Source organism: Myotis nattereri, assembly GCF_964212035.1.
Source record: "Myotis nattereri genome assembly, chromosome: 20".
NCBI classification, from domain to species: domain Eukaryota; kingdom Metazoa; phylum Chordata; class Mammalia; order Chiroptera; family Vespertilionidae; genus Myotis; species Myotis nattereri.
In genome coordinates this window covers 11,243,777-11,259,170 of record NC_138096.1, presented here as the reverse complement: position 1 = coordinate 11,259,170, position 15,394 = coordinate 11,243,777, and the positions used below count along the sequence as shown (strand labels likewise).

General features: G+C 40.7%; 1 protein-coding gene across 1 annotated transcript; it reads right to left on the bottom strand.

The window, feature by feature from the left end:
* Positions 1-1,250: 1,250 nt before the first annotated feature.
* On the bottom strand, positions 1,251-11,563 carry RGS21 (regulator of G protein signaling 21; the record flags this gene model as incomplete). The annotated part of the gene is made up of 3 exons (XM_081114575.1): positions 11,494-11,563; positions 7,691-7,857; positions 1,251-1,454 (listed from the first exon to the last, which is right to left on the bottom strand). The coding sequence occupies exons 1-3, from the start codon at positions 11,516-11,518 to the stop codon at positions 1,251-1,253; spliced, it is 396 nt and encodes a 131-aa protein (XP_080970701.1). The 5' UTR covers positions 11,519-11,563.
* Between the last annotated feature and the right edge of the window lie 3,831 nt (positions 11,564-15,394).

The following is a 15,394-nucleotide window of genomic DNA, read 5'->3' as shown; positions in this document are numbered from 1 at the left end:
ATTTGCAAGTATACAGGGAATATTCCATTTGCATGTATTTAAATGTTTATTTTTGATGATGAAGGGGAGACAAAATTTTGTCTATCAAATGAATTGCTGTAGAAACATAAAAATGTCATGTTATCTTTTCCTTCATTTTTTAATGTTCAAATAATCTGCAAACTAGAGACATCAACAAAGATAAATAAATCTGTGCAAAAAACATGGAAAGACATATCTATTGAATCCTGATAGCTTCTCATATTGACAGGAAATTATTCACACTTATCACAGGACATTTATGTACAGAAAGAAACCATTTTGGGAACTTCTCCAAGTAAATGCAATTTATAATTTCTTTGATTTTTATCAACAAGTTCCGTCGCTGAATGAGTGGATGGACACTTAACTCCATACTTACTTGAGTGCACAATGTTGCAATAATTTGTGTTTTATGGAACAATCACTGCGATGCAGTTCATCATATAAGGACTTATCCATGCTTCTTATTTCTTCTCTTTTCTTTATAGTCTTATTAATCTAAGAAAATCAATCTTCCCCACCCTCAAGGCCCTTCTGTGCATGCCTATGTGATTCCGTTGAATTGAAGGAAATAGTGTATTTTGACAAAGTTTGATCAGTGGTATTGTTGGTGTAGTTGTGTGTGTGTGTGTGTGTGTGTGTGTGTGTGTGTGTGTGTGAGACTGTGTGAATTTTTCTTTTTAATTACTCTGAGAGTCATAGCAGTTTAGATAACCACCACATTATTATTTAACAGATCCTGATAAAAAAGAAATAGTTGAATACACTCAAGGTATTTGGTTCAGATTTGTGTTTTATGGAAGTGAGTTTTTTTTAATAATGCAAAGAGTACTTATAATCATATTTATGATGCTAAACAGCCTCTCACTCAGCAACATGAAGATATATAGTTTCTTGAATTCATAATGTCGTAAGACTATCCACTCATGGTTTAAGAGTGTTTTATCTCTCTACAAACTCCCTTTGAACTCTCCCAGTAGAAAAATTTTAAGTATCTGATAAAAGGAATAAATTCTAAACATATGACTGAGAATTTCAGGCTTCATAGTTACAGCATTATTTTTTTCATCGGAGTAAAACGTATTTCCTAAACCCTAAAAAACTTACATGGTGTTTGTACATGGGAACCATTTTTGCCTTGAAGTGTAGTGATTGGGTGGATCTGTTCAATCATTTGTACCCCCCACCCCCTAATTATAACCTGGTTATCAGTGTGTCCTTTATCTTCCTTACAAGAATGGGAGCCATTTTTTATTGTTTCCAACCTGTTTGCTATTGACCAGTTTTTTGTAAATCTCTGATTTCAGAAATCGCGGGAAAGAATCCTTGGCCATGAGGCTGTAGATTAACTTCTGAGCCTCATCAAAACACTTGAGGGTTGGTTCTGCAATATTCTTTGAGATGAGGTCCCTGGTACTGAAGTCAATGTTAATCTGTGGAAATAAGGTTGCATATCATGAGATTAGCTTAATCAAAGAATACACGATTTCTGCAGATGGCAGGTACACATACGCTATTTGAGGTTTTTTTTTTCCTCCCTAAACACAGAGAGAATCTGATGCAAAACAGCCCAAAGGTCATGAGCTCATTTTCCGATGCAAACACACACTGGGTGCATTGTTTCTAGGTTGGGAGGCTTGGTGTTGACAGTGAGCACAGCAAAAACCCTACTTTGAGATTATAAAAAAAATGGCCATGTGAAAAGGCAACCAAAATATTTTATGATTTTAAATTGCTTTTTCCCACACATCCTTTATTCCCCCCCTCCCCCCCAGTGTTTTGATCTTAATACCTAAAAGGTACCTTCCAGAGGTGGACAGTAACTAGGATTTACTAGGATGGCTTCCACTTACTCATTCCTATTACTTTTCATTCTATATCCCCCCGCCCCCCAATGAACCAAATTACACACCCCCTTCTATACCGACCTCATGCTGTCTACTGGCCCCCCACCCCCCTTTTTGGCCTCTCCAAGGACTTTGTATTACTTAGACAATACTTGCATTTTCCGCATCCCTCACTAGGCCTTGCATAGGCTAAGGACTCGATAAATATGTAATTAACCTTGCACTTCTGACTTATCCGTTTCATTTTCTGGTTGGCTTGTTTTTCTTCCAAGGCACTGCCCACAGGAGCTGTGGAGAGCTGAGTGCTCCTCAGAGACGCTCCTCCCAGGAGACTCTCACTGGTCTTAGGAAGATGGTTCTTAGCAACTCAGCTAATGTCAGGGGCAAAACATCACACCCACCTGTTTGTTTAAATGTCATTATTTTTCTCCAAGTTGTTCAAGCTTGAAACATGGGAATTATATGTTTGACACCTCTTTTATTTCTCTGATCTCCTATCGTATAAATATACAACATCTATACATTACATGTATATACAGGGTGTCCCCCAAAACATGTATACACACTTTTAACAGCTGATAGCTCCATGGATGTTTCTTTCTTTTCACATACAACCCATCGGAATTAATAATGTCAGCCAGTAGGTATACATTTTTTGGGGACACCCTGTGTATTTTTCCTCATTCATCTTTTACTTTGTAATTTCCCAATAGTCATTTTTCATTCTCACCCCTATCTCTCTAGTTTAGTTGCTGTTTTTAAAACCCTGAATCTCTTCCGAAACCAAGGAATTTACCTGTTACTCGGGTCCTTCTTATAATGTCTTTCCCTTCTGAATACTTTAAGATAGCATTCCTACATCAGTTTCACCAAAATGTCATTTCCACCGGATAAGTATTCACCTGAAAACCTATTCTTTTTTTATGACATAAAATGTAAACTTTGTACCCTGGCTTCCTCATACCTGAATCATCTCCTACTTGTCCTGGTGGGAGCTATGAAGCTGGTCTAATTTCCCAGAGCAAATCTGACACCTAAAGCTCTCATTTATGCTGTTTCATCATCTTGCTTAAACAGATTTGGGTACAAAGGCTTTCGTTAATGTTAAGTATTCAATCCGATTATCAGAGGAAAAGGATTTGTTAATTCTCGGCTGTCTCCAAGTTCTGCTCCAAGTCTTCTGGACTTTTTTTAAAAAATATATTTCATTGATTTTTTACAGAGAGGAAGGGAGAGGGATAGAGAGTTAGAAACATTGATGAGAGAGAAACATCGATCAGCCACCTCCTGCACACCTCCTACGGGGGATGTGCCCACAACGAAGGTACATGCCCTTGACCGGAATCGAACCTGGGACCTTTCAATCCGCAGGCTGACGCTCTATCCACTGAGCCAAAGCCGTCAGGGCTGGACTTTTTATTTTCTGGTGGCTCTGTCTTCTCCTATGTCTGCCATATGGTAAAATAGCTTGATGTGGATAAAAGGAAGAAAAATTAGGAAATCATGCCAGAAGTTCATGTGGGCAGTGATGGTGGTCTAGGCTGTGTAATGTAACAGGAAATGAAGGCAAATGCATAGATTTCAAAGGTATCTACAAAGCAGAACGGATGGAACTTGTGATTGCATAGTTATGAGCTGGGACAAGGAACAAAACTCTTGTAAGAGTGACCCGCTTTTAGAAATATTCTGAAGAATGAGATGACAGAAGTTCTGATGGATTGGATATGGGGTATGAACAGAAGAGAAGAATCAGGGATGACTTCCAGGTATTTTGCCAGAGCAATGAGAAGAACGGTGTTGCCTTTGACGGAGATGGAGAGACTCAGGTGGAAGAAAGTTTGAGCAGGAAACCAGGACTCAGATGTGAATGTGTTAACGTTGAGATTCCCCTGACAGCCATGGCCTGGAAGAGAGCCCGAGAGAGCCACTGTCAGCAGAGAACGAACGAGGAATGCCTCCCTCATCATCCTGGGTGTTGGGTTAGTGGTGGGAACAGCATGAGAAATTGCGAAAGAGCTGTGAGCAGAGAGGAGGCAATGAAAGATCAGAAGCCAATTGGAGACAGTACTTCAACTATGAGAGGCATCAATTTTACAAAGTGCTCCTGAGAAGTCCATTTAAGTGAAATTTGAGGATAGGCCACTAAAAGTGCTCTATTCTCCTTCACTTCTCTGAAATCTCAGTATCAGGAAAAAAGTGAAAATATCAGTCCTAATATATATATTTTCACTCATAAGTTCCTTTAATAGAATCACTCCTGGGAAGCATGTCTGTGGACTTCACCCCTCACTTTTCACTCATCTCAAATGTGGATTTTGGTTGGATTCTACCAGGAGATACGTGGATACATTTCTATCTCAGACAGACACCAGTGGCGCTGAGCTTGGAATAAAGCAACGGTGGGAGGGACCTTACTCAGGGGTGACCTTCAGAAGGCATACTTTCCACCTGTACCATCTTGAGGAACTTCTGAGTCATTGAAAGTTACATAGAAGCTTAGATTTTGCTAAGCATCTCAAATTAGTAGATTTGGACCTTTTATCAGTTGATGAAACAGAGTTCCATCAACATTATTTACTGATATGAGTAACTCGCTTGCATTTTGTTTGCATGGATACTCTTCAGTTTCAAGGACTCTGAGGGGTATGATATTTTAATTCCTTATTTTTCAAAAGGTCACAGATTATCTTCAAAATCTGAAACCACTGCACTGCCAACCTCAGAAAACAAGATGAGGGGTTGTGATTCTTACGGGGTGACAGCCTCAATGCCATCACAACCATTTAGAGCAGTGGTTCTCAACCTTCTGGCCCTTTAAATACAGTTCCTCAGGTTGTGACCCAACCATAAAATCATTTTTGTTGCTACTTCATCACTGTAATGTTGCTACTGTTATGAATCGTCATGTAAATGTCTGATATGCAGGATGGTCTTAGGCGACCCCTGTGAAAGGGTCGTTTGACCACCAAAGGGCTCGCGACCCACAGGTTGAGAACCGCTGATTTAGAGGCTTCTAAATCCTGTCAGTTTTGAAAAGGTCTCAATACAGCTGTCATCAGAATGCTGTTCCTGGTAGTCGTTGAAAAACAATCTATTCTAATAAAAGGGTAACATGTTAATTAGGGTGGATGTCTTCCAGACATCCATCTGGTCAAAGCCACAGCGGCTGCAAGGGCTCAGGCCTTGCAGCTGCCGTGGCCGGCAGTGGCAGCAGCAGTGGGGTGAGGTGGGCGGTGCCTTCCCCTGATGGAGACCAGACTGTAGGACATTCCCTGAGGGCTCCTGGACTGTGAGAGGGGGCAGGTCGGGCTGAGGGACCCCTTCTCCAGTGCATGATTTTTTGTGTACTGGGCCTCTAGTCTATAATAATAAAAGTGTAATATGCTAATTAGACCGAACAGCCAAAAGACCTTCCCGACAACCCTCCGGATGAAGCCGGGGCTGCGAGGGCTGAGGCAAGCCACTGAAGCTGCGAGGGCCAAGCCTCTTGCACAAATTTCGTGCATTGGGCCTCTAGTTTTGTTTCAAAGATCCAGGATGTTTTCAATGCTCATGTATGTGATGCATGCCCAAGTCCCGTTTTCTACTCCAGCGGTTTTAAATTCTTTGGGCTTTCAGCACATTATTTTTGCAGGAAGAGTACATTTTACAGTGTCCCTTTTGGCTTTTCTATGACCCTGAACTGAGCTTGATATATTTTCACATAATTTGAATAAGAGGTTGTCGATGGTGCTCTCGCATTCAAATGAGATAGCCTTCCTCATTTAGACTGTAAGTGTATCAGGAGATTCATTATGCAAAGGTGTGTGCCTGTGTATGTAAAAGGCCCCCCTAACATGGGGCAGGCAGCCTGTTAGCGAGCCCTCCCTCACAGCAGCGCTTAAAAATCCCTCTTCAAATTAAAGTCGCCTATAATCTTGCTTTGGGTGACATAATTCTATGTAATCGCCACTAACGCCTCTAGTCTTACTTCATTTTGGCATCATTAAAGGCGAACACACTTCCTGAATGATATTCTCAAGGGTGGCTGTTAAAGTTGAGAGTGGGAGGCTTTGTAACATCTGGAAGAATTCCATCCATGCCCAGGACCGCATTGCTCTCTCGTGATTGGTTTTAGAGACAGAAATAAATGATGCGCAGTACTGACACCTTCACTTGGGCAAGAGAAACGAAAGAAACCATCATATATGCAATTGTAACGTTGAACACCACAATGTGAAAATCCTAAAGCAATCACTGTTAGTTATATGGATTCATAAAGAAGAAGAAAAAAATGTGGCTTTCAAACCAATATCACTATAAATAGAATATCCTTAGAGTTGATTTCAAAATCTTTTAGGGGATGATGCATTAATCAACTTGATGAATCTTATGTGCTATATTTTACATTTTTTAGAATTATTTATTGATTCTTTACATGGTGCCTGGAAAATGAATGTTGAAATAGGTCCACAAGAGGTGAATTTATTTTTTTTCTCTCCTACAAATTCCAGGCACTGCTTTCAGTGGTTCAAATTTTTGGAATGTCCTCCTGGGCCAATATGTGCTGCTGTAATTAAGGTCCATGTAAAACTTGAACTATGGCAAGTTTAGGCCCTAGATTTTGTGAAAGCGTTTGCGTTTCATCTATTCCGTCTCTTGTCCCCACAAGTAAACAGCCCTTTTTAAACCACGAGTTCTAATTTTAGATCAGAAAATACGGTAACTGTCGCTTAGAAGGATGTGGCGATTGCCCGTCTGGGCAGATGACTTGTACTAGGGAGTTAATGTAGCTTCCTGTTTGCTACTTATCCATCAAAATATATTCAGTGAGGAATCAAAGCAATTTTAAAATAGAAGTTGCTAAACTTTAAACACTAGAGGGGTATGTGGAGGCGATCATGGTTATAGTGCTAGAAATTAAATCAAATGACAATGTGATGTTAGCATACAACACTTTTGGGGGGCTATTATCAAAGTCATTCCAGATTTCTCTCTAAGCCCCCCCCCACCTATTTTTCTGACCCTAAAGTGGTATAGGTGGGTCTTGATCACTTAAGACAGGCCTCCCATCTTTGGATCCTTTTCACCATCAGAGAAATACAGGTCAGCAAACCCTTCTTTCGGAAAGGGAGACATGATTATCTGCCATAGTGGGGACCTCCAAAACATGAAACAGGAAGAATTTATATTGTTGGTTAGGAGTTGTTTCTTTCCCCACATATTGTTTTCTTTTGTAAAAAAATATTTTTATTGATTTCAGAGAGGAAGGGAGAGAGAGAGAGAGAAACATCAATGATGAGTGGGAATCATTGATCGGCTGCCTCCTGCATCCCCCGATGGGGACGGAGCCTGCAACCTGGGCATGTGCCCTTGACCGGGAATCGAACCCATGATCTCCTGATTCATAGGCTGACACTCAACCATGGAGCCACACCGGCCAGGCCCATATGCTATTTTTAATTAAAAAAATTCAAAATTCTATTCCTCACTGACTTCCCTGATTTCGAAAAGGAAAGACAAGGCGAACTCGAAATCCAAGAGCACACTTCAGTGGGATTTCTGGAGGGTTAACTCCAGAGCTGTTGAATCGGAGAGAGCAGGTACTCTTTCCCCAGAGCCTGAATGCTGTGTGAAGGAAACGGACACAGGGTTGAAAAACACTTGCTGAGTCAGTGAAGGAGGGAGGGTTGTCTTCAGGAACATGTACTGGAGTTTACAGACACTTTCTATTTGAATACATGGCGGCAATTTGATTTCCCTTCAGACGGATTCAGTGCCTTTTAATTGCAAGCAGATTTGCTGGGAGATGCATATTCATGAAGCTGGAATCTTTCACTCACCTCTTTAGGGGCATCAGCCTCAATGAATTCAGAATAAATCATCTTGGCTTTGGAAGCAATTTTTTCAGCACTTTCTGTTTTCTTGAAGTCTTCACAGGCAAGCCAGAACTCAACATTTTCTTCACTAAATTCTGATTTGAGAAATGTTCGAAAAGCATCTAGACCAGCTATAAGATATGTAAGAAAATTTTTGTATACCATATAACTCAGTAACATGCCCCAAATAAGTATATTATGTAGGGTGAGCATTCATGAAGTCTTCAGTGGCAAATATTTATCATTCCTCTAAATATAGCATTTATATGTTTGAGCTTTTTTTAAAAAACATATTTTATTGATTTTTTTTACAGAGAGGAAGGGAGAGGGATAGAGAGTTAGAAACATCGATGTGAGAGAATCATCGATCAGCTGCCTCCTGCACACCCCCTATTGGGGATGTGCCCACAACCAAGGTACATGCCCTTGACCAGAATAGAACCTGGGACCCTTCAGTCCACAGGCCAAGGCTCTATCCACTGAGCCAAACTGGTTAGGGCAATATATTTGAGCTTTTAACTTTAAAAACCTTACTTGGATCTGTCATCATAAATATAAAATATTGTATCTGTGGTTCTAGAATTAGCTCTATTAACCAAGAAAACCTGAACTTTTTCTTTTTAGATCCAAGGAGTCCAGGAATTATGTTTAGGGGAAAGTCTTAATGTCAGTTACTTAATAGAAAACCCCAGGGACTATGCCCAGACCAAGTTAATGATGTTTCTAATTTAAAGCCAGGATTTCTTTAAAAAATATATCTTCATTTATTTCAGAGAGGAAGGGAGAGAGGGAGAGAGACAGAAGCATCGATGATGAGAGAGAATCATTGATCAGCTGCCTCTTGCATGCCCTCTACTGGGGATCGAGCCTGCAACCTGAGCATGAGCCCTGACGGACCGGAAATCAAACGGTGACCTCCTGGTTCATAGGTCCATGCTCAACCACTGAGCCTCGCTGGCCAGGCGTAGAGTAAGAATTTCTTGGTTGTTCTGAGTTGTTCAGAAAACACAGTTTGATGCTGGGAGATGACATAATGTTGGTTTGGCTTATTGCAGTGAAGGAGGAGGGGCTGGCACTTACTAGTTAGGGGCGACTATATTGGCCAATTCTAATCCTTAACCCAAAAGGTAACTGGCAAGATATTTGGTGTGAATGCTTCTCCCTTTAATGGGGTGATAGGTGGATTAAAATAGACTTAACAATGTGTGTATTTTTTTTTTTAACTTTTGCAATAGAGTTGAAATAAGTCACTGTAAAAGGTTATCGGGTGCCAATTAAAATTCTCCGTAGAAATATTGGAGACTATGGATGTTGTTACTATGTGAGCACAATAAAAAATTCAATGAACTGCATGCTTCCCAAATTTAAAAATACACCCAAGAAGCTCCAATCACACAAATTCAGGTTATAAAAATCCTCTTAGTAGCCCTTAAAGAAAATTTACTAGGAGTTTGGCCCAAACAATGATGAATTTGAGGGTTCTACACAGCATTTATGATAAAATATATTATATATTGAGGATAAAATATGCTTTTAAGAATACTGGAAGAATATTGTAGGTTCATGAAGGCACATGAAGCTTTTCCCCAAAGAAGACGATCTAAATACATCCTAGAGAGACAGGTAGTTAGAGATCAAGAAGCAATTGTTGTGTTCTCTCATCCTGAGATTTCAGTGAAGGACTACTCTGGACTAACGACTATTATCATTCAAGGACACAATGGAACAGGATGCACAACCCAAACCGGAGCTAGTTATCGCTGTCACCGACACACTATGTATTGAACTATTTTTCTATTCTATACATACAATTTCGACGTTCAAAAGATGTCAAGTGAATTTGGAATAATATGCTGCATACAATTAAAATCCGATTATCTGAGGGCACGCTCTGCAGGATGGAATGGCTGTTGGTTAGATCCAGCAGGGGCTGATGAAAGAAAGAATTCAGTCATCATTGGAGAAACCTACTCTAACGCCTATGCCCAGTGCATGGGAGGCATCTCCTCATGTCAACAAAAACAGTTAGGACTCAGTGGTCGGCAAACTGGCTCGGCAAACCATGGCTCATGAGCCACATGAGGCTCTTTGGCCCCTTGAGTGTGGCTCTTCCACAAAATACCGGCTCTCCCACAAAATACCGACTTCTGCCCATGGGCCACGAAGTTTCAATCACACTGCTCATGCGCGCCCGCATGTGGTATTTTGTGGAAGAGCCGCACTCAAGGGGCCAAAGAGCTGCATGTGGCTCTCGAGCTGTGGTTTGCCGACCATGGATTAGGTAATCTGGTGAGCCATCTTACTGTCAAGAGCATTGAAGGCCTGTAAGCTCTTTCTCTGATGGTATAAATACAAGAACCAAGCAGCTGTTCGGATGAATCTGTGGGCATGAGTTACACAGGAGAGGTGCCTACGCAAGCATCTGCTCTGGTCTCTGAGCCTCACGGCTGTGTTCTGTGGGACAGCCCCCCGCTCCGAGCTGCAGAGTCACCGGAGACTGAGAAACTTCCTGCTCTGAGCTAATCCAACCTGCCCCACTGGGTATCCATTTAAGGAAAAAGAAAAACGAACCGTGCCATTCAAAACTTACAGAAATGCAATTCTGTATTCTTGAGGTGTTTCCAATCTGACCTTAGTTGAATTATAGGATGAACGTGAATTATTGTATGTCTGTGCTTTAGGAATGAGTTATTTAAGAGTGATAATATCAGAATACAGTTTCATCTAATACAGTGTAACTCTCTCTGTATATGAATGAACAGCTATGGAGAATTTATTCAGCTTTGTCATCTGTTAAGCTTTTCTAATATTCTGATATTTACTTCATGGATTTAAAATGGGAATGCCATCTGATTAGTTCAAACAATACAATATTTTTAAATTTATATATGTCTCTGTGGTGTCATTTTCCCCTCATTTGAGCTAGAATTGCTACAAAGCAGAATGATTTATCACAAGAAGTTCCAGCAACCTTCGTCAGTGACTATTTTTGTGTCATGTGGGATATTTATAATTGGCCAAGATTACCTTATTGAGCCATCATATCTAATATAAATACACATTAACACATGTGTACATTAATATACACACATTCATCAAATATGATTTTGCATTTCCTAAAAACAAGAAAAGCTCAGTTGAAATAAATACTTTGTAAACTTTACTTTGGCCTACAAAACATGAAAAACAAGTGATTTATCTAAGTTCTCAACTTTTCATTAGTTTGTTTGTTTCTTTCAACTTGTAAGAAAAATAGTCATTATATACATCACATGAAAATGAGTTTAAGGGGATGACAAGATTCTGCACTTGCTTTCTGTTTTAATGTTTGGAGTTTCCATAACCGTGTTTTATTTTTGGCCCAACCCAATTCTACTTAGACTCCGGGCCTGTATAAATTTATGTGACTGTGGAGAATCTTATATTTTGAATATAGATCAAAGTCACACTCTATAATACATCTATCGCTTTCAGGATTTAACCATTTACTTTTTTAAAAAATATATATTTTATTGATTTTTTACAGAGAGGAAGGGAGAGGGATAGAGAGTTAAAAACATCGATGAGAGAGAAACATCGATCAGCTGCCTCCTGCATGCCCCCTACTGGGAATGTGCCCACAACCAAGGTACATGCCCTTGACCAGAATCGAACCCAGGACCCTTTAGTCCGCAGGCCGACGCTCTATCCACTGAGTCAAACCGGTTAGGGCTAACCATGTACTTTTAAGTGTTGTATGTTCAGACCGATTCTGAGCTGGTTCTCACCTTGGTTGGTTAAAAGAGTGTCCATGTTTTCAGACCACGCCGTTGCCTCTGCCGTTGGTGACCTGTGGAAACAACATCTACCCTTGACAATAGCATTGTGATCTTTTTCTTCTGTAATCTACGGTCATATCTGAGTTACGTGTTGAATCTCACATCATTTAAATGAACTTTGCACCATTGGATCCAACTGGGAAAGATCAACCAGAATTAGCCAGGGTGGGGCAAGAGTAGGTTTACATTTATGAGTGCACGAAGCAGAGTTGATTCTTGTATAATTGCAATGCATAATCAGAGTAACTGTGTATTTGTGTGTGTGCGTGTGAGATTTGCCGTGAAAATTCACCGTGGAGCTGGAGCCAAAATCGCACTTAGTATTTCATGGGGTTTTGGCTGATTTCCTTTCTGTTTCCTTCATTAAGCGAGCACCATCAAGGCCAGCAGTCCCCACATTTTGTGTCCAGAGAAGAGCCAGGCCAGATGGGAACTGCATGAAAGCTACCAGTTACCCCGCTAATCGCGCCAGCCAGAACCAGTTGTATTGCATTAAAAACCGTGGCATCCAACGACTTAGCTGTTCACAGTCAATTAGCGGTGCGCTGGAGAACGGGAAATTCAAGCCAGGAACCCATGTGCTCAGGGAAGTGACAGCTGCCTCCTTAGCCAGCATTTCAGAGCCATCTTCAAATTAGTAAACGTTGCAACAATGAATAATGTTCGCAAGGATCATATATATATATATCTTTTGTCTCTAACTCAAACATTTAATACGTTGGCAAAGCCTCACCTAAAGGAAGCTCAGTGGTTTTCTCCCTCCTAGAACCTTTCTTTTATATCTGAGCAAGGATAAAAATGAACCGAGTTGTTGACATGTTTTAGAAATGGACAAGGAATCAGTAGAGAAGGGAGGAAAGGAAATCAGGAAGAAAGGCAACAATTAGCATATTTGTCATAAATGAAGGAAACAAGACACGAATTTGCACATCCTCTGAGATATAAATAGCTTTAAAGGGCAACTCACTTCATTGGCATCTTCCGTCGCTCTGTCCGACTGTCACGGGTGATGCCACGATTCAGTTTCTGATGGATCTCGAGGCTGAAGGTGGGAGGACAGCGGAACGTCACAGTTACTATGCAGATCCCTGTGCCCCGGGTCACCATTAGCATTCTTTAAATCACGCTAGCCTCAGGTTTTTCATTTTGTTGTTAACTTTCCTCTGGTCAAAACACTTCAACTTCTAGATAACAAATAACTCTCTGAATCAAGGCGACGTCGCTTCCGTCTGTGGCGACGCTGAAATAAATTCCATGTGAAAGTTTGGTTCCTGAAGCTCACAGACATCCATTTGCAAGACAGCTATTGTTCGCATGAGGTTGAATCAACTCAGAAAAAAAAGAAAATTGTGTAAAGTTTAATATTCACGTTCAGGTCTTTCAGCTGTCAAAAGATTATTTTGTTTTTCTTGGTTCTTTGACTTTCAAAAGTCCGAGGAAGACTCTACTTATAATAGTTATCTTACACAACTATATATGTCTATCTGTTTTTACAATTTTATTCATGGACTAAAATGTTACAGCATAAGGCGTTATGCTTTTTTTTAAAAAAAATGTGTGTACTTTTCTATGTATATTTGTCTATTTTTTTTTAAAACCATGAATCTCATGGCATTTTATGCCAATATTTCTTTACAAAATGCTAATGTTTAAGGTTAAATTGCTTGAGTATATTTATCAACACCAAGGCCTCGTATTGCCATTTCTATTCATGCTCAAAGTTGTATACGTATAACCCCATGCTGCAGCAAGCTTTTATCCCAGCTTAACAGAGTTCTTTTGGAGTATAATTCTACTGGTGTATATTTATGATCCTCAGTGTAAATTAGACACTCCTGGGTGACTGAAGAATTTCAGGGCGGAAGGAAAAAAGGGGTCAGGAGACAGCAGAAATCTGCGACTCCCCTTCCTGAGTGCGGACGGACACTTCCCCACTTGGTGGATCTGTAGAAATGCCACGGGGCACCTCGGCTGCAAGGGCCCAGGGCTAACGAGCCTGATGGGAGTAGAAGGGATGACCTAAAAAGTCAGTGTATCATTAAGGAAGGATCTCATCAATTAGCTCAGCCCATTTTGTTCATTCAAGCCCCATTAAGTAATGTTCTTATGATATGCAAGAGCCGAATCATTAAGTAGATTTAGACTTTGTTTTGCTGAGGGGGGATGATGAAGTACTAACTTGACAACATATGCATGAACGTTGTGGAAAAACAAACTGTTAAAATGTAAAGACACCCCCTCCACATTAAAAAAATATGCTAAGTCTGTAAGAAATAGGAGCCAGAGTAGGCTTATTTTACATACACACTTTAAACTAAAAAAATGAAATTTCTGTTTCGCATTCAGGGCAGGATTCCTCATGACCCTCGACTGTTCATTTACGGGGCACATCCCCTTCCTTACATGCTTTTAATTTTTCAGGGAAAGCTAAGAAGTGGATCCAATGAATGAAAATGAAGGTTCCTGATACATGAGCGGTGAGTAAATAGCCTGTCTTCTTGGGCTGAATGACTCTTTATTGTGTCCAGTCATCCTGGCCAAAGAGGGCCATGTGTAAGTATTGTTGAGACATCTAGACATCGCCAACGCTTAGCCCCAGGGGTTGCAATACCATTGTCACAGCTCCTGCTAGCGTGGTGGGCTGAGTCATGTCCAGAGCATCCTACACAGTGCTATTTATTTACATTTCCTCTATTCCTCTTCTCCTTGCTTGACATTCACGGAACCATAGTTAAGATGTAGCGTGGGATGCTATGGGCCGTACCACCAGCATCATGCAATCTGTGGGGGTTTCTCTGTAAGGATATGAGATTTATTCTACAGTGTTTTGAGTGTTTGCATTATGTAAGAAATCTCTATAGGTGGTATAGGAATACAAAAATTCAGTCAGATAGCATGAAATTGGCAATTTTGAAATATTAACCTGTGAGGTTGCATGTAGAATGAATTGGAAGAATATGAGAATAAAGGCAGGGGTGGGGAGAGTTAGAAGCATAGGTGGTGGTCAGAACAGGAGGTGATGGGCTCGGACAGGGCCACGGCAGGGGATGCAAAAGTGCACGCCAGTTGTGGGATGCCCATGTAGAAGGGATAAGGCAGAGTGGGTCACAGGACAGACCTCAAACCTGGCAGCCTGCAGAGGGTCTTCCTACCAGCACTCACAATGATAACAAAAGAAGAGCTGGTTTGGAGAAGTGAGCAGGAAAAATCGAGTTTAGAGATACAGAAAGATGTTTACAAAGTGTGATCAACTTCCTGTCACATACAGGTGACAGCACTTCACCACTAAAGGTAGGAGAAAAATTATTATGTAAGCATCGCACCTGGAGAGTATTATGCTAAGGGAAATATGCCAGTTGGAGAATGACAAATGCCATATGATTTCACTTATAGGTGGAATTTAATGAGCAAAATAATTTGACAAATAAAGTAGAAACAGACTCATAGATACAGAAAACACACTGACAGCTGTCAAGAGGGGAAGAGGTGGGGGGTGGGGGGGCTGGGTGAAAAAGGTGAAAGGGTTAAGCAAAAATACCCCAACCAAACAAACAAAAAAAACCCCAAACTCAAAATATGGTGATTACCAGAGGAAAATGGGTGGGGGAGGTGGAAGAAGGTAAAGGGAGGGACACATGGTGATGGAAGGAGACGTGACTTGGGGTGGTGAATGCACAGTACAGTACACAGATGATGTATTATAGAATTGTACCCCTGAATCCTATGTAATTTTATTAACCAATATCACCCCAAGAGATTCAGTTAAAAAAAGAGTGTAATTCTGGTGCTTGCATAATTTCATCTAAGTGAGAGTGTAACACTTGGTGCAAGTTCTAGACAATGTTTGTAT